Source organism: Rhincodon typus, chromosome 28 (genome assembly GCF_021869965.1).
Source record: "Rhincodon typus isolate 14 chromosome 28, sRhiTyp1.1, whole genome shotgun sequence".
NCBI classification, from domain to species: Eukaryota; Metazoa; Chordata; class Chondrichthyes; order Orectolobiformes; family Rhincodontidae; genus Rhincodon; species Rhincodon typus.
This window is the reverse complement of record NC_063359.1, coordinates 22,056,407-22,081,033: the sequence shown is the minus strand read 5'-3', so window position 1 is coordinate 22,081,033 and position 24,627 is coordinate 22,056,407. Positions and strand designations below refer to the sequence as shown.

The following is a 24,627-nucleotide window of genomic DNA, read 5'->3' as shown; positions in this document are numbered from 1 at the left end:
TTTTGCAGGCAAGGCATTCCACGCCCTTACTACTCTGAGTAAAGAACCTACCTCTGACATCTGTCCTATATCTATCACCCCTCAATTTAAAGCTATGTCCCCTCGTGCTAGCCATCACCATCCGAGGAAAAAGGCTCCCACTGTCCACCCTATCTAATCCTCTGATCATCTTGTATGTCTCTATTAAGTCACCTCTTAAACCTTCTTCTCTCTAACGAAAACAGCCTCAAGACCCTCAGCCTTTCCTCATAAGACCTTCCCTCCATACCAGGCAACATCCTGGTAAATCTCCTCTGCACCCTTTCCAATGCTTCCACATCCTTCCTATAATGCGGTGACCAGAACTGTACGCAATACTCCAAGTGCGGCCGCACCAGAGTTTTGTACAGCTGCAACATGACCTCATGGCTCCGAAACTCAATCCCTCTACCAATAAAACCTAACATACTGTACGCCTTCTTAACAACGCTATCAACCTGGGTGGCAACTTTCAGTGATCTATGCACACGGACACCGAGATCTTTCTGCTCATCCACACTACCAAGAATCTTACCATTAGCCCAGTACTCTGTATTCCTGTTACTCCTTCCAAAGTGAATCACCTCACACTTTTCCGCATTAAACTCCAGGTAAGAAATGCTGGCCTGCCAGCGATGCCTACATTGCACAAAATGAATAATAAAAAAAGTTATAAAGGATGTGGAGTTAGCACAGGAGGTGAGTTGAGGAAGTAGGTCATATCTGATCTTACTGAATGATAAAAGGTAAAGTAATCCTTCTGAACCATAGGGCTAGTCTCTCATTAACAAGAAATGACTGGTGGTGGTTTAACTTGAGAGTCACCATGCCTCAGGTGAGGGAAGAGGTTAAGAAGGAGAGTCCTTCATGGCATCCTCAGCCAATGCAGGAATTAAACCCATGGTATTTGCATCACTTTGCTCTGTAAACCTACTGTCTAGCTGTCTGAGCTACTGGCACCCATTGAGTGGGAGAACAAGCTGGAAGCGTGAAATGGCCCAATACTGCTTCTGTTTCTGATATGCCAACAGTACTTGGAATCCTAGAAGAGAAAGTATTTAATGTTGTATATAGCTGTGAAAAAGTGCAACATGTTGTTCTTTGGAAATGTTTAAAGTTTAAGCAAAAATCTTCATCTACTTTGTTGCTACAGCCTTGGCTCAGTGTTAATACTGTTACCTGAGCCATAAAGTTGTGCAATTAAGCCCTGTCTAAGAGATGTGTTCACAATTTGTGTTGAGTCTTCACTGTAGCACGAAAGGACAGCTGGATTGGCAGAGATGTAGCTTTTCAAATGAAGTTTTAAATTGAAGCCACATTTTTGTTCTCACGTGGTCATAAAAGCTTTGAATGGCACCATTTAAAATGAGCAGGGAAGTTTTCCTGTTTCCCTGTCCAAATTTATCTCTCTGATAATATCACTAAAACAGACAATCTGGTCGTTCAGTCATTCCTATTATGTGACTATGCCTTGGATAAATTGAGAGTCACATTTCTTTACATTCCAAGTGTGACTACTCAATTTGTTGTGTAGCAGCATGCAATACACTGAGACTGAAAATTACAGATGTTTAAAAACATAGGGGATATCCTTATTTGATCTAGACTTTAAAACTTCCTTGAGTAACAGAACAAATCAAAAAATAATCTGGAACTTCTGGCAAAGTGCAAAACATTTTTTTAAAATGGGTGTATGTTTATCAAGGTCAAAAATCGCACAACACCACGTTATAGTCCAACAGTTTTATTTGAAAAGACAAACTTCTGGAGTCTCACTCCTTCACCTGAAGAAGGAGAGAGACTCTGAAAGCTTGTGTCTTCAAATAAACCTGTTGGACCCATAACCTGGTGGTGTTTGATTTTTGACTTTGTCCACCCCAGTCCAACACCAGCACCTCCACATTGATAAATATAATATGTAGGGGTTAAAAGTCAGCAAAATGATCATAAGTATTGTTGGGTTGCACCTTTTGATCGACATGAAAATCGCTGAAGTATTTTGACATGTTGTTTTCTATATTCTTTGGGATATGGGCATCACTAGCAAGGCCAGCCCTGGTTGCCATCCCAAAATGCCCTTGAACTGAGTGACTTGCTACACCATTTTGGAGGGTATTGAGAATCAACCACATTGTGGGTCTAGAGGTACATGTAGGCTGGGGGTGGGTAAGAACAGCAGATTCCTTCCCTTAAGAACAGCATATTACTTCCCTAAAGAACGTTTGTGAACCAGATTGATTTCCAAATTTGTGGTCACCATTCCTGAAACTCGCTTTGGATTTCAGATTTATTTGGCTGAATTAAAATTCCACCAGTTGCTGTGCTGGGCTTTGAATCCATGTCCCCAGAGCATTAGTCTGGATTTTACGACTGCACTATTATTTATCTCCAATGCTTTCAAATGCTGTCTTGAATCTGAGTAATTATAGATGTCATCGATTTGTAAGTTAATATTCTTGTTGCATTTTCTTCACACAAGTGATAATTTGAATTGAAACAAAGCGTTTGATTTAAAGCACAAAGCTTCTTAATAAAATGGTAATTTTCTACTCGTGGATTCTATGATATTTAGTTATTAGATGAATTAGAAAATTATTAAATCAGCTGCCTTTTCCCCAAATTTGTATGTGGTGTAGGATCCCTTTCTGAAAGCATTTGACTAAGATATTGAAATATACCCATTTTGAGGTCCTTGTGACTTTGTCTAAAGAGATTAGTCTTGATTTTAGTTTTGGCATTGGGAATGTTGGAATTCTTTTGGGTTTAATGTTGTTAATGTGGATTTTTGGACTTAATATTAACTCAAAGGTGTAAGTCTTTTTGAGGGAATTATCATATTGGAACAATGGACAATTACTAATGTAGAGGGTAAGCTAATGAAGATTATTGGACAAGAGAAATTAATGCTTAACATTCTACCTCTTGAGATATATGATATGATAAAGAAGTTCAATACATAACAGTCTAACTCTCCCATGGATCCTAAGACTTGTAGGATCTTTTCCTTTGGTTTCTTGAAGTCTATCGACTTGTGATTTCTTTTTAGTATTTTAAATTAGCTAACTTAACTAATTATGATCTTGTCACTCCAGTTGTTTTGGGGGAATGTCCGGTTGATGTTAATGTCGGACAAGTCAGATTCTCAACAGGAACCTGACCGGCTAGATCATAACTTTTGTTTTACCATTGTGATCTTTACTAAAACAAAAGCATGCAATGTTAAAATATAAGGACTAGGAGCAGGAATAGGCAATTCAGCCCCTTGAAACTGCTCTGCCATTTGATACAATCATGGTTGATTTCATCTTGGCCTCAACTTTCCTTTCCTGTCTGCTCTGCATAAGCCTTCAACCCATTATCAATTAAAAATCTGTCTATCTACTCCTCAAAATTACTGAATGTCACAGATCCACCACACTTTGGGGTAGTGAATTCCACAGATTCATGACTCTTCACACTTTTCTGGGTTGAATTCCATCTGCCACTTCTTTGCCCAGCTCTGCATCCTGTCAGTGTCCCACTGCAGCCTACAACAGCCCTCCAATGCTGTCCACAACTCCACCAGCCTTCGTGTCATCGGCAACCTTATTAACACACCCTTCCGCTTCCTTATCCGAGTCATTTATAAAGATCACAAAGAGCAGAGGTCCCAGAACAGATCCCTGCGGAACACCACTGGTCACCGAGCTCCAGGCTGAGTACTTTCCATCTACTACCACCCTCTGTCTTCTATTGGACAGCCAGTTTTGTATCCAGACAGCCAAATTTCCCTGAATCCCATGCCTCCTTACTTTCTGAATGAGCCTACCATGTTGAAACTTATCGAATGCCTTGCTAAAACCCATATACACCACATCCACTGCTCTACCTTTATTGATGTGTTTTGTCACATCCTCAAAGAATTCAATAAGCCTTGTGAGGCATGACCTGCCCCTCTCAAAGCCATGCTGACTATTTCTAATCAAACTGTGCTTTTCCAAAAATCATAAATTCTATCTCTCAGAATCCTCTCCAATAATTTGCCCACCACAGAAGACAGACTGACTGGTCTGTAATTTCCAGGATTATCCCTATTCCTTTTCTTGAACAAGGGAATAACATTTGCCACCCTCCAATCTTCTACCACTACTCCAGTGGACAGTGAGGATGCAAAGATCATTGCCAAAGGGCAGCAATCTCTTCCCTCGCTTCACGTAGTAACCTTGTGTATATCCCGTTTGGCCCAGGGGACTTATCTATCCTCATGTTTTTCAAAATTCCTAGCACATCCTCCTCCCTAACATAAACCTGTTCGAGCATATCTGCCTGCTTCATGCTATCCTCACAAATGTCAAGGTCCCTCTCACAGGTGAATACTGAAGCAAAGTATTCATTTAAGGACCTCCCCTACCTCCTCTGACTCCGCACACAAGTTCTCTCCACTGTCCCTGATTGGCCCCACCCTCACTCTGGCCATCCTCTTGTTCCTCACTTAAGTATAGAAAGCCTTGGGGATTTCCTTGATCCTACCCGTCAAGGTTTTCTCATACCCCCTTCTAGCTCTCCTAAGTCCATTCTTCAGTTCCTTCCTGGCTACCTTTGTAGACCTCTACAGCCCTGTCCGATCCTTGCTTCCTCAACCTTAAGTAAGCTTGCTTCTTCCTCTTGACTAGATGTTCCACATGTCTTGTCATCCAAGGTTTCTTCGCCTTACCATCTTTTCCTTGCCTCAGTGGAACAAACCTATCCAGTACCTGTAGCAACTGCTCCCTAAACAACCTCCACATTTCTGTTCCCTGAGAACATCTGATCCCAATTGGTGCTCTGTAGTTCTTGCCTAATAGCATTGTAATTCCCCCTCCCCAATAAAATACTTTCCCATACCCTCTCCATGACAATAGTAAAAGTCTTTGAGAAAGGTTAGAATGAATCTGGCCACAGCTGCCAAATGTGTTAGAAAGAAAGAATGAACATGAATTTGTACAGTGCTTTACACTGACACCACACATCTCAAGCATTTTACAGCCGATGATGTATTTTCAAGTGCTGTTGTAATGTTGGAATCCCTCCGCAAGATGGCTGTGGTCATAACTATAAACAATTGTGGTCATGACCATGGGATGGAATGTCAAATACAATTGATGGAGAGCTGGCCTGCTTTTACCAGTTTGCAGGTGGGAGTTTGCCTCCATTTTGGGGCTGTGCATTTAACTAGTGGGTGAATGGGAGTTCCTATCTCCTGATTAATTTTTCCGATGGCACTGGAGACTGAGGAGTTATGAAAACCAATGATTCCTAATTGGCAACATGTTGCTGATGTGGAGGAAGCCATTTGCATTTTCTTCCCAGAACTGATATTTCCAAAATAGCCTAAAGGCAGAAAAACCCTGGCACATTGACAGGTGGTGGAAAATTGAAAGCCCATCCACTTCCATTCCAACCGTGTGGCCAGTTAAAAATTTTGCTCTTTATTATTTACATTGAAAACTCCAGCCTTTTTTCGTACATTTCTACTCTCTTCGCATTTGATCCAGATAGTTCATTTAATATGGGTAGATTGCTTTTCCAGTTTAGTCTGGACTGAATGCACATTGATGAACTTGTGATAAAAGAATAGCTGGCAAACCTGATTGCTACAGCTAGACAACCAGCTGTTGTCAGAGGATAGCAATGTAATGCCAGAATGTGTCAAGAAAATAGATCAGTCATAAATCCTAAAGAAGTGGGAAAGGTTTAGTGTAATAATTTTTAATGCTGCCTAAAATACAGTATTTTTCCCAATACATTTGCACAATCTTCGGAGTGAGGATTCTAGTTTGCTTATAGTGCTATCATTGACTAAGTTTTTCCAAGGGATTTACTTGTGCAGTCCAGCTAACAATCCTTCCTTTCCCAAGGTGAGCTGCTTTTAAGTGAAACCCTAAGCATGAAGGTCAGTTGAGATAGAGCAGTGTGGCCTCCTAATTGCAGTTGTTTCTGCATTGTGCTTTTGATCCTGGTGGTGTGACGAAGTTATCGTTGTGCTGGCTTCAAAAATTCTATTCTTGTTAACAATGTTTCAAAGTGTTGTACGCACTTTCACCCGGACTTTATTTCTAGCAGCTGGCACTATTAGCCATCTCTGTGCCTTCAAAACATGGCTGTTTTGGACTATCATATCTCTTATAGTTTTAAAGAAAGCTCTGTCACCTTCCCCAGTTCACACCTCGGGTGACTAATATTTGCTGAAGTCAGTCTTACACTAGTGTGAAGCTGAGTGCAACTTTGAACAGAACGCTAGGAATTGGATGTGTGAGGGGTGTCTTAACCAATTTCTAAAAGTTTTTTGTTTATATTTTATATTTTAAGTTAATATTTAACTGAACTTTTGTATTAATTGTAAAATGTTTCTAGGCTTAAGCAGGAATATACAAGCTGAAGTTATGAATTCAGGAAAACATCTTAAACTGTTTCTGTACCTGGAGCTGAGTTAACTCAGCATGTACATAGAGCATCTCAGTGTGACTTTAGGCAGAGTGTTGGGAATTGGGGAAGATCGGAATGAGGTGCTCCTTTTGCTTTTTCTAACTTCTGTGCCCTGTAGAAATTGGTCCCTAATCACCTGCAGGGGGAGAAGCTAGCTGTTTTGATGAATATATGGTAAATTGTTAGGTCTGTTATATTCCTAAGGTTCAAAATAGTACAGAGACTGATGGTAAAGTTCATAAAAAGTATAAGAAAAGTAAAATAAATAATTTATCAAACCTCACGCTGTCTCTCTTCCCCTCAACCCCTTGCTCCCTTCACGCTCTGTCCCTTGCCCCCTTGCACTCACGCCCACATCAACGTTCTACCTTCCAGAGACAAATGGTGGTGAACCTGTGGAACCTATTATCACAGAGGGCTGTGGAAGCCAAGTCATTGAGTCCAATTAATACAGAGAAAGATAGATTCTTGATTAGTCAGGGAATCAAAAGTTATGGGGAGAAAGCAGAAAAACGGCATTGAGAAATGTATCAATCATGATCGAATAGCAGAGCAGACTGTTGGGCCAAATGGCCTAATTCTCCTCGTATCTAATGATCTTCCTCTCTGACATACTCACTTTCTCTCCCTTGTTCCGTCTCACATTCGTGCCCTCACTTGCACGTGGTCCATTGTGTCCTTCCATGTTTGCTGTCCCCTGCCCTTGCTCTCTTCCCATACTTGAACCCTCTCCACCCATCCACCCACCCACACATGAGTCCTTCCCTCCTCTCACCATGTGTGGAGAGAGCATGTCAGCTAAAGAGAAACCACCCACCTGTACAGTGTTTGCTGTTTGTGTATCAATGACAAGCTCTTTGTCTCCCATATTTGGTGATCATCAGCAAAAAATGCAGGGAGAAAGCAGCCTCTAATTGGATGGAACACAGCAGGCCAGGCAGCATCAGAGGAGCAGGAAAGCTGGTGTTTTGGTCGGGACCCGAAACGTCCACTTTCCTGCTCCTCTGATGCTGCCTGGCCTGCTGTGTTCCTCCAGCTCCACACTGTGTTATCTCTGACTCCAGCATCAGTAGTTCTTACTATCTCTAATTGGATGAGCATCTTTACAGCACTTTGTTTCCAAGTGCCTTTGGCAGGACCTTGTATGTCACATGCACATTCTTGGCTAGTCATGTTCTAGTTGTTTGGCCTGTTGATTGGACAGACCTGCTTATGGAAGGTACAAGTATCATCCTGAAATGGCTGTCAATCAAGAAATGGAAGGGAGGGACACATCAAGAAAATTATATCACGAGAGAAGTGGTTCACTTGGAGTTATAAGCAGGCAAGTTCATGGATCCTGATGGACTTCAGCCTAAAAGAACTGGCCAATGATATAGTTGTGCATTGGTTTAAATTTTCAGAAATTCCCAAATTTGGGCAGTGTTTCATTAGATAGGAAAATAGTGAAAGTTATTCTTTTATTTACAAAGTGAAGGAGACAACGCAGGAAACAACAGATCTGTTAGCCACCTTTCAATTAATAAGCAACAAGTTGCAAGGTTATAGGGGATTGGTGAAAGTGATGTAATGTGGCTACATTACATCAGCTATAATCTTATTGGATGAGGCTTGAGACACCAAGTGGCCTATTCCTGTTCCTCATAAATTCTCGTTTAAATTTGACTCTTAAGTGTTGTTTGGCTTCAACCTCATTAACAAAATAGTGACAATATGTTGGTTTAACTTTTTATCATTTTCAGTTTAATGTTGTTTGTCATAGACTTCCTGTTCTGTCACCTGCCTGCTGTCAAAACCTTGTCCCTATGCTTCCGTACTTATTCCTAAGTCTGTTTGGTCTTCCTCTGGTTCCTGCCCCATCCCCTGCACCACAACAATCACCATCACAGTCACCATCAAACCAGCAACCAAACCCCCTCTGTTCTTGCCTTTAAAGCCTGCAGTGTCCACTCCACACTCCCAGCTCCTGTTCTGAACTTGCACTGAAGTCTGGAGCTCCACCTAATGGCAGGAATTGGCTTGTGCTGGTAGTTCTAGACTTGTAATTACATCAAACAGCTTCTGGCACTAGATGGAGCCTAGTCAATTAAAACTTCATCAGGTCAGTATAATTTTAACATGCCTTTATAGTGCGTACTTTTATCTTGTATTTCTCTATTTTTAAACTTTATCCTAATTTGAAGGCTTATTTAATTTATGAATGTAGACATTTAGGATGCGCACTATTTCAACTTAATAAAACTTTAAAGTTATTTTCTGCTTAGAAATATACTGAAGCACTTAGCTGTATGGTGTTTCTGTTATATTTTGTGGTTTACTTCATTTTGCAAGCTATTTCAGTTCAGAATATGTAGTACTGCCCACCTACAGTATTGTACTTCAACCATTGTTTTGCCGAGCTAGAGATATTCAGAGGAACCTAACTTCAGTTTTAATGGGGATTTCTATGGGAATCTGTGATTCATTTAAAGTTGTTTCATTTAAAGTTGTGACTTTAAGATATGCAACCATAACTTTAAGTGAAGACTTGCTGCAATTAATACATTCGTATGTGTCACTAAACTTGTGGCAGTATGAAACAACGTCAAATCCCGGTGCATTGACTAGATTTTACAGTTAACTGCAAATGAATGTACTGTCTCTCAAACTTTCTTTGAGCCTTTGCGCTGGAACCTGCAGCATTAGAGAGTCAAACAGGGCAATGCCTTCTGGGGTACCTAGAGACTGCATGAACAGGAGAAATACCAGGAATGTAAATCAAAGAACTGTGGATGCTGAAACTCTGAAACAAAGACAGGAATTGCTGGAGAAACTCAGCAGATCTGGCAGCTGTAGAGAGAATGTAGAGTTAACATTTCAAGTCCATTACCTTTCCTCAGAGGTGATAGTAGCTAGGAAAATTTATGCTGACGACAGTGGGTTGAGAGTGGGAGAAGGAAAGGAGTGAATGCATAGCGGAGATGAAGCCTAGAGAAAGAGAGAGACAGTTCGGTAGGCAAAGAGATGGCTGATAGCAAGGCAGGGAAGGAGAAAAGCAGATAATGGTGACAATGAGTAGGTAAAAATTGGTTGGCTGTGATGAAAACAGTCCATATCATGACAGGGCCAGGGAGTTTGGGGTGGGTATAGCACATGGAATGTGATGTTCAGGCCTTAATGATTTAATTCGATATTAAGTTCTGAAGGCTGCAGCCTTCTAGAAATGTTGCATTGCTGTAACCAATCCAATTGAAGGATCTTTACTGAGGCTTACAGAGCAAACCAAAAAGTACAAATTATGATATTTAGTTTAGTGCTAAATCATGTAAATAAATCAAAATAATTTGAGGGAGAGAATTTTGGGAGTAAGGGAGGTAAGAGATAGAAAATAAAGTCTCAACCAATAATTCAATACCAATCAGCCTCCTTCGATGTTGTCAATTTTAAGTTAGTCATAGAGCACAGAAACTTGCCCTTCGGTCCAACCAGTCCATGCCGAACATAATCCCAAACTAAATTAGTCCCACGTGCCTGTGCTTGGCCCATATCCCTCCAAACATTTCTTATTCATGTACTTATCTAAGTGTGTTTTACATGTCGTAACTGCCTGCATCCACCCTTCCTCTGGAAGTTCATTCCACACTCTAACCATTCTGTGTAAAGAAATTGCCCCTGATGTTTTCTTTTAAATCTTTCTCCTCTCACCTGAAAAATATGCCCCCTGGTCTTGAAATTCCCCACCCTAGGGAAAGGACACCTGCCATTCACCTCATCAATACCCCTCATGACCGTATAAACTTCTGTAAGGTCACCTCTCAAACTCCAATACTCCAGTGAAGAAAGTTCCAGCTTATCTAGCCTCTCCATTTAACCCAAACCCTCCATTCCCAGCAACATCCTTGTAAATCTCCTCCTGAGCCATTTCCAGTTTAATAATATCCTTCCTCTAACAGGGAGACCAATATTGGACAGTACTCCAGAAGAGGCCTCACCAGTGTCCTGTACAACCTTAACATGCCTTCCCAACTCTCATACTCAAAGGTCTGAGCAATGAACACAATGTGCTAAATGCCTTCTTAACCACCCTATCTAGTGTGATGTAAACTTCAAAGAATTATGTACTTGAACCCCAAGGTCTCTCTGTTCTACAATATTACCCAAGCCCCTACTTTTAATTGTATAAGTCCTGCTCTTGTTTGTTTTACCAAAATGCAATACCTCTCATTTATCCAGATTGAATTCCAGCTGCCACTCTTCAGCCCATTGACCCAATTGATCAAGATCTCTTTGTAATCTTAAGTAACCTTGTTCACTGCCCACTATGCCACCAATTCTGGTATCATCTGCAAACTTACTTGCTTTCTATATTCTCATCTAAATTTATATAAATTTAATTCTAAGTTAAAATTAAAATTAACTTTTTCTGGCATGTTTCGTGAGTATCTGTGAGCTCAATCCACAAAATTCACACTACTTCATTTACTTAAATGCTGAGTTTGTCAGCAACTGTTATAGCTCAGCTTTTGGAGTCCAACACAACTTGATCAGCAACTCGCAGTTACCACAGGAGTAATGAAATCATAGCTCAAAAAATGCTTCCAATATTTCCATTTAATGCTTTGCATTAATTTATTAAACCTTTGTTCTTGGCAAGTGTTTGAATTTGTTCTTTGTCAAAAAAGTTCCTTCTGTATATAGTGGAGCATTGTATTGAATCATTTCAGCAGTACTTTGCTTGAGAGAGCTTTGATGTGTTTAAAATATCAATTGCTTCTTTCCCCAATACAAAACACTGCAATTTGTATTGATGTAGAATCTTTAATACAGAAACAAAAACCCTATTGTACATCAAAGATATAAAGGAATGAGGGGACAAAAAGGAAAATATTGTTCAAAATGGGAGGCTTAAGGCTGATTTTAAGGGGGAGTTGCAGATGGCGAGGCAGCTGAATGGTAGGGTAAAGGGAAAGGGTGCACAAAATGGAAAATTGAGAGAGAGGGGACAAAACATCCCTAGAAGTGGAGGAGCTAATAAACCTGGGGAGGTCCTTTATCTCAAGAGCTTTTTACACACTGGAGGTGTTGGAGGTATGCGGAGCTAATGGGGTTCAAATAACACTGGGGTAAAGTAGCAAAGGTGTGCCTGTGGGATGTATCCAATCTTGGCCACCAGATGACTTCTTGCCGCCATCTTCATTTTGGAAACTCTGGATGACCCTGGTGGGGTTCAGCTAGTATCTGGTGGCAACCTTTGCTCGGGACAGTCACTCTAGCTCCCCATAATAACTTAGAATAGAATAGAATCCCTACAGTGTGGAAACGGGCCCTTCAGCCCAACAAGTCCACGCTGACCCATCCCCCTATAACCCACCTAATCTACACATCCCTGAACACTACAGGCAATTTAGCATGGCCAGTCCACATAGCCTGCACATCTTTGGCCTGTGGGAGGAAACCGGAGCACCCGGAGGAAACCCACGCAGACACTGGGAGAATGTGCAAACTCCACATCAAACCCGGGTCCCTGGTGCTGTGAGGCAGCAGTGCTTACCACTGAGCCACCGTGCCGCCCTCTACTGTGATCTGGTCTCTGGGGGTCCAGAAAGGTTTTGATTCTGGTCATGATTGTCCTTTGGTTTCCCCGATCACCACCAACTGTTTCAGTTTTGCCAGGAATGGATCTTTCTGCGTTCGAAGTCTGATATTGTAGCTCTGACTGGAAGTGTGTCCAGAACACTTAAGACCATTACAGACTCTTCCAGTGGCAGTGCCACCAGTGGTGTATCTGCCAGTGGGAGGCGGCTCAATGCATCCGCATTCGCTATTTGGCCTCCCTGATAGTGTTCTAACTTGTAATTACATGCACTTGGTGTTAAATCCAACTGTTGAATTCAGCCTGAAGCAATGGGTGACACTACCTTGTTCTCTTTAATTAGCCCTAGCAGGGTTTGTGATCGGTTATTACTACAAATTTATGTCCGTAGAAGTATTGATGGAACTTCCTGACTCCAAATATGACGACCAAACCTTCCTTCTGTATCTGGGCAGATTTACGCTCTGCATTACCCAAAGTCCTGGATGCATATGCTATTGGGTGCTCCTCTCCATTAGGCCACCTATGAGCTAATATTACTACCCTGATGCTGTACGGGGAGGCGTCACGTGTCAATACCAGATCTTGCTTGCGATCATGGTGTGTTAACCCCTTAGCAACAATAGCTGTTTCTTATCTTCCTTGAAAGCTATGACTTTTTTTTTTTAAAGAGTTGATGCAGGGAATGCCAGGATCGAAGCTGGGTTATTGTTGAACTTCCCATAATAGTTCACTAGTCCAAGGAAAGACCTAAGCTCTGGTACAGACGCCCTCACTTTCTTTTCCAGTGGTGTAACCCGGTGTGGTCGACTTTGTAGCCCAAGTAGGTCATTTGGGGTGCCTGGAACACATCTTTTTCCCTTCTACACCTGCTGAGGAGAAACAACTGTGTCCAAGTTCTGTACGCATTCCCTGTTATTAGCATATCATCTAGATAAATGGTGACCTCATGCAGACAGTGTAAAATGTTCTCCATCATCAGCTGAAAAATTGCTTGGGTTTTGATACCCCAAATCATAGTCTCATATATTGGTACAAACCCTTATGGGTATTAAATCTAGCATACTTTTGGGAATCCTCATTTAAATGCAGTTGGAAGCACGTATGGCTCATGACCACCTTCATGAAGCTTTGTGTATATATGAACTTCCCATATACTGGGCCCAGCCTTCAACAGCAGGATCGAGCAACTCAAGCTTCGCAAATAATGACATGATGTCAAAAATGCTTACCCCAAGTCAAAGACTACTATTGCAAGCCTGCTTTTCCGTTATTGCCACTGAAATAACTCTACAGAAGCTGGTATCCCGTCTCCAAGTCAGAGTTCTGAGGAAGGGTCACCGGACCTGAAATGTTAACTCTGTTTTTACCTTCACAGATGCTGCCAGACCTGTTGAGCTTTTCCAGCAACTTTGTTTTTGTTCCTCATTTACAGCATCTGCAGTTCTTTCGCTTTTTACCAAGTCACCCTTTATTTGCACGTGGAGAATCATTGACACTGTCCACCTCCCTCAGACCCTGACAGGATGTCTGATACTCCTGTTCTCATCTGTCAGCCAGGATTCCCTGATTGGGGCTGTTAATCTGGTCTAATCAGTGAGCTCCTATACTATGATGTCCACCTGGCTGACCTCGTTACAGTCACTACAGAAGGTCTCTTTGATAGCTCATCCCAAATGTTTAACTTCCACTAAAATTAGAAGGACAAGGAAAGCAGACACATGGAAGCTACACCACTTGAAAGTTACCCTCCAAATATCTCACAATGAAGACTTGGAAATTTATTGCTGTTCCTTCATTGTCATAATCTTAGAAAGTCCTCCTGACAGTACTGCAGCTCACGGGCAGTTAGAAATGGACATTAAATGTTGGCCTTGCTGCTGATGCCCATTTCCCATAAATGAATAGATAATAAAATTAAAGGCCCTTTAGAGAAATGCACAGGCAAAACAGTGTGCTGTTAGTACTGTACATACAATTTGGAAATTTCTAACTACTGTGTATTTCTGATTATCTGAGATAGTGCTTTGATGAAATGAACTGATTGAAAACCTTGGAAGCTAAATTAGGATTATGTTGTGGCCCATATAACTAGCATCAAAAAGTGAATATAACACTTCCATGAACAGGTATGTATTAAATGTGTGACTATCTCAAATTGGGCAGGTAATGAATCTTTGTGTTGTAATTGTTTGAACTAACTTTGACATTAAGCAAAGAAACACAAAAATGTTAGTTTGACTTTGGCACTTGTCTGTCATTTCTAATATAACTGAAGACTAATTTTTAGATGGGTTTGTAGTATTGATGTTGCAGTATTCTGGCAGCAGTCTGCAAGCAGCATCTGCATTGACAGTTTTAACCCAAGGTGCATAACATTGGAAGTTGTGAGACAGAGCGTAGATGCAAAAATGATGCAGAGCTTAAAACATAAAAGAAGCAGAAATCTGAAATAAGAAGTACAATTAAATAATGTTAAGAACAGAATATCAGAAGCTAGAGGCATAAAACAAAATCAATAAAGAAGAAAAAGTAATAACGGGAATAAAAATTCATCAAACCAGAAAATGCAATGGAGAAGTGTAGATAAAGTAGATGAATAAAACTGAGAAACTTGGTTTTAATACAAATTTCAGTTCCTGGGTGAACAGCCTGTCAACTCCCTCCTATCAACACTGTCAGTGTCCCTGCACCCTGAGGGCTGCAGTGGTCCAAAAATGCAGTTCACCATCAATTTCTCTCCAGGGCACTTAGATGTAGGCAATAAATGGTGGCTAAGCCATCAAAACCCATATCCCAAATGTCACTGTGTGAATTGCCATAATAGGAGGAAAGAAATACTTAGACTTGTATAGGATGCTGCATGAGCACCAGATATTTCAAAGTTATGCAACCAATGAAGTACCTTTTGAAGTGTTTTTACTGTTACAGTAAGAAGCACAACATGCAATTTACACAATGTAGGCTTCCATGAACAGCAGTATAATCATACCTAGATAACCTTTCTGTGATGATGATTGACTGATAATGTGAGTTATAGAATGTTTTACATGCAGTCGATTAGGTGATGGGATTTAATGTCTCCTTTGAAAGGTAGCAGCTCTGACAGTGCAGCACTCATTGAGTGTTGTGTTGGAGTGTTAGGCTTTATTTTTGCGCTGAAACCCTGGCGTTGACTTCAACTCTGAATATTCTGACTTGGAGGTGAGAATGCCATCAATTGATCCTCAGCTAATGTATAGAATCGACCTATTAGGCAGCATATTGACAAGTATTACATTCACTTCTGCATATGCAACACAAGGAAAAAAAAACCTGAACATTTCAAATTCATGGGCTATTTTGTAACTTGGCCTAGTTTGCTGTCTTTTTTGTTGATAGTTGATTGTGTATATGAGGAAACTAGATAATGCAGAATAATGTATACACAATATCAAGCTTGCAACATTGCTGTGGTCTCTGTTGCAATTGTTATACTATTGCTAAAGAATCAATATATTTTGATGCAGTATATGCAAGTTATAATGACATAATTTTCTTAAAAGAAATTGATAAAATACTCTTTTATAGATGTCCTGTATTTATAGCAATTTCCTCCACTGTATAATTAACATAATATTAAAAAATGAAACATTTGTAACTTTTCAATATCACTACTTGCAGAAGTTTTTGGGAAAATCTCTGACTGGAATTCAGCTATGCTGGTTCAATGACATGATTTGATTAGACATCTTTATCTAATGGTCAGTTGAAAATACACTCCTGCTTTGTTCTTCTTTCAGCCTTACAGTCAGCCAAGTTGGCCAGAACTTTACATTTGTACTCACTGACATTGACAGCAAGCAGAGGTTTGGATTCTGTCGCTTATCTTCTGGGGCCAAAACTTGCTTCTGTATTCTAAGGTGAGACAACAGAGAATATTACACAAACATTGAACTTAACATTAGCTTCTGGATTGTGACAAGCATCACATTTTAGCTGACAGACAAGATTTTCATATCCTTTCCCAACAGGTCATTGTACTAAGGGGTCAATCCTAAATGAATTGTTTTAGGGGCAAGGACCCTCTGTTTATCAGACTCTTTCGTGCGCAGTAGTTTCATATTTGTTTTGGGTAACAGCATTCTCTTAAAACAAAATGACACAGGCTTCTTGGTTTTGTTTAACATTGCACTATACTATGCTGAACCAGGTTACTTACAGCAAAACTGAAAAGTTAAAAGAGAACATTGGTTTCTATACTAGTTTGTGGATTATGCCCTATTTTGTTGAATTAATTGCTGACATACACACTGATCTATACTAATGTTGGATTAATATGAAGTCTATATAGTATAGACCTATAATCCAGATTGCAGTGTTGTTTTTTATTGTGTTCTTGGACAAAATGGACGAAACAGATGTAATTAAGTATTTAAGCAAAGATTTTTTAATGATTTAAATTTGATACACAAAGAACAATTTTAAAGCTCTACTCATAATACCTAAAACTTAGTTTAGTACTGAAGACATTCATAGATACAAGTTGTTAGTGAAAGGATTAAACTGTTGAAATTTATAGCTCTAGTTCCTAATGAAACTTACTGTCAACTAATTCTGATTCTATTTTATTTTCTGAATCTGATTATCAAAAAGAGATTCTGAAATGGCAAGAGTTAGCAGTAGTTCAAAGTAGGTTCCTATGTTCTCTAAGTACTGCAACATTGCAATTTTTGTTTGTGTGCTGTGGCAAAGTTTGTAATTGCCAAAATTAATTGCCTAAAATGTGTAATCTGGATGAAAAGTTAAATGAATATCTAGACTGATGTCTGTTTAATAGCAGTTTTTTGTGAGTTAGATTATCATATTATGAACTTGTAATAATTAATTTGCAGTACCATTCCTTCAATGATTATTGAGTGCATGGAGGTAGAGAGGCCAAGACATTATCTGACATGACACTTGATACTACTCAAAAACAATGAAAATAGAGGAATGCCTGCCACCCATCATTTTCACAGTAAATGTAGTTTTAATTTTTGAAAATTCAATTCTTTACAAGTATGACTTACCCATTTCTACACAGGCTGCAATTGAATTCCTCAGTTTTAAAATATCTCAATCACAACTCCTCTAAACTGGTCTTTTTCTAAAGGCAAAAGATATTTCTCTTTGCCCAAATTGATTTCTAAGATTTTTTTTTTAAATAATGATTGCGGTGCACTGCACTTTCTTAAGAATACTGAAATTCTGCATGATGTACAGGGACCAAAACCGAGTATAATGCATATGTTTAGTTTTCTTTATGTTTCAATCATTGTTCCTAGAAATACATTCTAGACTCCTGTGATCATCTCTCATTGCATATAACATGTTTATTGAGTAATTGGTTCTTAGCCCAGGTCTGGGTAATCTTTAACGTGTACTTCTAATTTAAAGTGCAGAACAGCTACACACCCGCTATACATGCATCCATTAATCTATTCTATGTAAATTGTTTTTATCACTGTGTATGTCTATTACTAAAATTAAAAGTTGTTTATGGTGCATATTAAAAGTGTACATTATACTTGTTTGGCTCAAGTAACTACATTCTGTTAATCGTGTATTTTTGCTTTAATGTAGTCACTTCTGAAAAGCTATTAATGAAAAACAAGGAACTACATAAAACAAATCAATTAAGTTTCTTAAACATGTTACCCAATATCAGCAGTTACTACTAAATGAATATGTACCATTATCTCTCGGCTGCTTTACGTTTCAAACTACTTTGAAACACTATTTTAATTTCTGCCTCACTTAATGTATAACTGTGTAAACAATACACAACACAGGTGTCAAACCATTCTTAGCAGTGTTTGGCCTTGCCAATGATACTTCTGCTGTTTCATAGATGGTTGAACCTTGTTACTTCAAAGCTTAATTAAAACCAACATTAGCACTTGGTAAACCTTTGCTGGGTGGCAGTTTGACCAACAGAGAAAAGTGCTGGGATTGGCATTGTTACAAGTACAAGTCATCATGTTTTGATGTACTGACACAAGAGTGTTCGGTGTCACAATCTGTGGTAAATGCGGGTGTGAAGAGTGCACAGAATGTGTCTTCTCTTAATGAGCAGGCGTTGTTGGTCCCACTGTTCATCTTGAGTGACTATTTCTGCCTTGAAAGAAGCTGCTGGTAATGGAGTTTATTTATGGCACAGAGTTAAAGAAAATGTTGACCATTTATCATTGATCCTGCACACCCCATGACACCTGAAGCTTGTTGGGCATGAATTACTATCTGTCTGGACATGTACATTGATGTTATCTGGGATGAACAGCCTCTCACCATTTGAAATGTTCTTCACAGCATAACTTGAGAGTCATGGAAATACCTTTTTTGTTTGGGATGCTGAGGTACAGCATTGGTGTATCAACACTTGTAATTTTTACTGTGCTCCCATTATATGACAGCTACAGCAGGAAGATGAGGCATTCCCAAATTGCTGTTGGACATAACAATAGCTGATTGCTCACTGCAAAGTATGCACTGTGGTCTTCGGATGACATCTATAATTGATGCAAAAAACAAAACTTACATGATGCACAACACAAACCAACAAAAACTGCTAAAAACTGTACAACCCGAAAGTAGCATAAGCTAACTTTTTTGGTCCTGACTCCCTGGTCATCAGGACAAAAAGTAAAATCCAGAACCAGGGTCACAGTCTAAGGATATGAGTAGGTTATTTAGAACTAAGGTGAGGAGAAATTTCTTCACCCAGAGAGTGATGACCCTGTGGAATTCAGAGATAGCAAGAACTACAAATGTTGGAGTCAGAGTCAACACCGTATGGAGCTGGACGAACATAGCGGGTCAGGCAACATCAGGGGAACTGGAAAGTCGATGTTTCGGGTCGAGACCCTTCATCAGAACTGGTCTCATGAAGGGTCCTGATTCAAAATGTCAACTTCCCTGCTCCTCTGATGCTGCCTGAACTGCTATGTTCCTCCAGCTCCACGCTGTGTTGACACTGACACGGTGGAATTCTCTGCCCAAGAACGTGGTTGAGGCCAAAACATTGAATGTTTTCAAGAAGGAGTCAGATATAATTCTTAGAACTAAAGGGATCAAAGTATATGGGGTGAAAGCAGGAATATGATACTGAGTAGGATGATCAGCCCTGATCAAATTGAATGGCAGAAGAGGCTCAAAGGGTCAATTGGCATATTCCTGTTACTGTTTTCTGTTCATTAAGATAATGTGTCTGAGATAAATGAGCATGCATTGTTTTATTGAACACATTATTTCAATCCATATGTTTTCTGTGATGAGATGTAGAGATTTTCTTTACTGCTTAATTATCATGGTGAATGATGATGAAAGTTAGCACCTGCTATCAAATTGAGAAATATGATGAATAAAGATACTGCACTTGTGATTTGGCAATGTTCTGATTTGAGGCTTTATGTTGTAGACTTATGCATTGGAGTGTTGGAGGAGTGATTTCTAGTTCAGGAGGAGCATAATTCCTATTGCATCACGCCATTCACTGCAGCATAAAATAGAGTTGTGTTTTCACTTGCACACTATAATTCTAATTTGATATCTCTTTGTGCTTCATACAAGTACAGCTGTGTTTATGAAGCTACACCACAATTTCCCATAGGTGAATAAAGTTAAAGAACCAAATTTACTAAATGACCCCAAAATCAAGAAAATATCAATAAGATTTCAACTCTTGGAGTTTTTACTTTAGCACAAATTACACATGAATGAACAGGCAAATGATACTTCAAATGAAAAGTAAATTTCTCTTTAAATAGTTGATTCAACAAAACTATGACTTGCATAATCAGAAGTACCTGCATCACACTCTGAACAAATATAGTACCACATGCAGTTCCAAATTTCTTTAACTTGATATCTGGTGCAGGCGATTTCTCACTTTGCATTCATTGTCAGTCACGCTCAATCCGAGGTCCGGGGAGACGGTGGTCACTTGAATGATACACTCCTGCAGAATTTCCTTGGCAATATTCATAATAGTCTTTATGGCACAGATGCCCCAGAAATGCCTTTATTGGACTGCTTCAATAAATCTTATACAAAGGTGTGGTCAGTTCTGGCAAAACTGAAACAGCAGCCTTAAGACAATCTACTTCATAACCTCTGCTGTAACACTGTTTTTCTGGCCTGTTTGTGTATTACAACCACAGCTCCTCATAAATGTGCCTTCTCTGTTTTCCCTCCTGTTACAGTTGGCTTTTGACTTCATCTTTCTTTTGTGTTTTACCACATGGCTGCTACCATTTTCAAACATCTAAAAAATGAATTACAGGTTCTGTAGTACTTTAGAAATTACAAATTTAACTGGTACTACTTATGGGTCAAAGGTTGTCATGCATGCTCAGTTAAATATTTGGACTTCAACTAATATTTCTGAAGTGTTTTAAAAAAGTAATATTCAATAGTCATATGCTATGGTATTGTTATCATTTTCGATGCCTAAGATCCAAAGAAGCAAAAACCTTTTACTAGTAATATCGTATCCAAATAGTGCTTATTTACTCATTTCTGCTTTTTTTTTGCTGTAAGAATGCTGATGTGTTTCAACCTTTTAATCATTTTATTCTGTTCTGGTCTCCCATACCATTATAGTTTATGGAGGAGAAGTTTCTTGTTTAGCCATCAACCAAGGCATGCTGTCATTATTGATGCTGGGAGCTTATTTATGTTTCTATTCCACACTTGGCATTTTAATTGGATTTTTACAAGTCTTGAAAACTATGTGTCTCTCGGGGAGTTGCTTCAGAAAGTTGGCTCTTTAACAAAAGAAATTAAATGGTGATGTCAGTCTTATGTGAGAATGATATAATATGTACTGTCCTCATCTTCTTAATAATTTGGTGAATACAGTTTTTTATGTTTAGTGGAGCTTTGTATTTTGTGGTCCTTTTCTCCCAGAGCAAATAAAAAATAAGCAAGACTCTGACTTGACTCATGATTATTTCACATCCTCAATGGTTTCCTTGCTATTTGTTCTAGCAGCCCAGTTAAGCTCAAAGATTCAATTTGTGAGGATCATAGTTGTGAACCTAAAGGTTAACACACTGAAGTATAACAGTAATGTGTGCCATTTTAACGAGCAAATTCCAGTGATTATTATGCTTTCAATACTTAATTGGAATTGGATAATGAAGCATATGGCTTCAAAATAATAGTTAAGACAGGACACAGGTAGCTGACAGTTTGAAAGAAATAATGTAATGATATGATATAGAGTAACTGACTCAATCTTAACCTAGGCAGCATGTTGCATGAGCTTTTGTCATATAGACTTCATGTAAGTTCATGTGAAAAAGTAAGGTTACCTTTGTTCATGTCATGTTTTTGTATGTGCATGTTTATACTACTTGAACACCTTTCTCTAATTTGTTTTTTCTCCTCCCCTTTGCTGTTCTTTATTCTTCAGCACTCAATTTATTGCTTAGTTTAACTCTAGTTCTCATTGTGATGTAAGGTGTGTGATTGTTGTATATTGTATATAGGTAGTGGTGTGCAGGTTTTGAATTTTGTGTGTATGAGGAAGTTTTATGATTATTCGAGGATCATTTTTAAAATAGTATGGGAGAGAAAGAGAATCCCTGGGGTGTTAATGAGAATTTGTTTGTAATATGAGAGTTTTACAATTGAACAGAGTAAAGATGAAAAGCATTAGCTTGCTTTTGATTTAGGAGAATCCCAAATTATTTTTGCTTCGGGGAGAAACCCTTCGCTTGGAAAGCTTTTGGTTTTAGTTTGAAAAAGTCTTGGTTGAAGTCCGATGTAAGAAACAGTTTCTTCTGGAGAAAGGAGTTACTTTAGAACAGTTAAGAAATGGGGTACTTCAGGGCAAGGGTTTTAGTTGCAAGCTTGAACACAGGAGTTTTTGGTTAGAACGCGGAAGTGGGTATTTGAAGCTGTGAAAGTTTAAGCTCAATTGTGTGATTTAAGCAAGAAAAAAAAGCTACCAGACTCTCAAGACTGGGAATTGAAAGAATCAGATAAGTTAAACTAATAGATGTGATAGGGAATGAAGGTCTCTGGTGTTTGAGTACTGAAAATGATGGTGTTGGAATAAATGGGATTGTATTTTGTGGTATGTTTCAGAATCTTTCAAATTGCGTTATATGTAAATAGTTTGGTTTATTCTTCTTTATCTTTTTTTTTCCATAAGAAAAACATTGCGTGCTTTTGTTTCAGTGAAGTACCACCTTGTTAAGTAAAGACCAAGCAAAATATGATCTGTCAAGCCAGATTTCATCTGGGATCTGATGTGCCCAGTGATAATATCAGCTGGGATCCCAACATTGTGCTCTCGGCTACTTCTAGCCTCGTTTACTCACTCTGACCTTCGGTATTGCCTCATTTGTAACTGATGTGCCTATCTATCATCCCACTGATGATCTGCTCCTTGTCATCAGTACTGGACTACTCTTTATTCAAAACTAGCAATGTGTTGTGTCTTTGACCATGGCTGCTGAGTTCTGCTCACTGGTTTTTACGTGCTGTGGTCTATTATGCCCTTTAATATTTGCACTGTATGCTATTCTCTGCCTGCTTCCTTTCTCCACTCATCTTTTCCCCATCCTCGGTATACAAAGTATTTATGTAGCATATTGATCACTTGTGGCTTGTCGAGAATGTAATCAAATGGGAGAAAGAAAAACATTTTTTTCTGACCTTATAACCTGGCTGTTCATTCAAGAATAGGAACCAGAGATTTACAAGCAACTGCCAAACTGACCTCATGCTCATCTTATTTAAACTAGCACTCCACAGGGACTACTTGAATAATAGCTTCAAAGGACAAGTGAAATTAAATGGGCTTCCCTTGTAACCGTTAAATATAATTACATTGTTTCACACTCTATGTTTCCAATGAGCAATGCCACAGAGCAGACCTCACTTGCCACTTAAGTGTGACAGTTTCTTAGAAACAAGTTGTTGTGTACTAAAATGCAGTTGAAATGTCTATACTCATACTATTTTCTTAAAAAAAGTGCTTTTGTGGTCAAGTTCATTTTCTTCTAATTTATGTTGAATTGAAGCTGAGTTAAGAATCCAAAATCAGACAAGCAAATATAAACTAAAATTACAGAAGACTTCAGTTAATGCAGTGCTGAAATGATTAGGTTTGAGAACTTTCCACATTTCAGCTTTCTCATTTTAAATTGGAGAAATTGACATCATTTGACTGGTATTTTATTTCTCTGACTATTATCATTGCTACAGCAACTATACATTGTGTTTCTGGAACAAGATCAGTGTTAGTGAGATGCTCCATCTATTTGGATTCAAGGAAATCATCGTAACTACTGAAAGTCAAATGCTATTACTTTTTATAACTTCAAGTAAAATTTTTAAAATTGCATTTTGTTTTGCAGATGTGCACTTTGCAATCCAAAATACTTTAAAATGAGACATTATCTAAATATTTTTTAGTTCATAGGCAAATTTCAATCAAGGAATATAAATAAAGATGTTCAAAAAAGAGTTTTTAAAAAGCTATATTTCATATTTGTTTTCTTTTTAATGTTAAAGGTTTTGTTGTCCCTAGTTATGAATTCTAAAAATTTTCTTCAGTCACCTATTAGAAGGATGTGTGTTTTTGCTTAGCTGTGTTATGTGTATTAGTATCATTTATATTAACAGATTGGGAGTTTGTGGCTCTTTAAATAGCATTTATCAACATTCAGCGTGCGTTTGCCAATGCTTAATTTAAGCATCTGGTGTCTTGTGATAGTTTTCAATTAACAAATACGTAATAGTTGGCATAGGTATTCCAAGTGAAATGTTATATGTAAACAATTGAATGAAAAATATACCAAAGGTTGGCTTTGATATTTGAGGAAAAATTTTATAAATATGTTCAGTTTTTCCATTATTTTTATTCATGCAATGTGGCTGTTGCTGAATATATGCCACTAAATCCTCTAAAACAGTTATTTTTACCTTTTATAAATAACTGCTGTCAGAAATAGAGAAGGCTTCCCTTGTAACCATATTTCTTTTGGATGTTGGTAGGGCAGAATCATATTTTAAAAGATGGAGAAGCAGTAATTTTGTATCTGATCAACAGTATTCAGTGGAAGTGCTGATCTTGTTAGCAGAACATGTTATACTTAGTGTCAGTCTGCAGTTAGAATGCTCTTTTCGTTTTTTTCTGTTTTCTTTTCCAGTGGGCCTCTTTCTCTGAGTGCAGAGGGTGCAAAGTGAGAATTTGTTTTAATTGAGCAGGAACATGTGGAAGATCAGTGATATCTCAGGGGATTACTGAAAAATTCTGAATTTGTACTTATTGCAGTCTGTGTTTGGAACAGGGTCTGCTGGGAATAAATGTAGTTAGTGTGACCTGTGACCTAAGAAACTGTTGACATGGATGACAGCCAGAAACTGGCCACAGAACGCCTTTGTTAAACTCATTCATTGCTTCTTGAAAATTCTAGTCAGTGTAAGTTGCCAGCTCAAATCTGAGGAATGTAGAGCCCTCGTTCCCATGCTTTGGAAACAGAGGCTGCCCCTCAACCAGCAAGATTACTTTAATGGGTGTACGTAGCCCTAAGCTCAATTGAAATTGACAGTTTCCT

At 38.8% G+C, this 24,627-nt stretch overlaps 1 protein-coding gene across 1 annotated transcript in view; it reads left to right on the top strand.

Annotated features, from left to right (window-relative positions):
• Positions 1–16,234, top strand: part of LOC109911059 (DENN domain-containing protein 1A-like) — a 209,631-nt gene extending 193,397 nt beyond the window's left edge. The window contains exon 5 of the mRNA XM_020510303.2: positions 15,817–16,234. Coding sequence (XP_020365892.2) covers positions 15,817–15,940 — 124 coding nt within the window. The 3' untranslated portion in view covers positions 15,941–16,234. The remainder of the gene's footprint in view (positions 1–15,816) is intronic.
• The last annotated feature ends 8,393 nt before the right edge of the window (positions 16,235–24,627 follow it).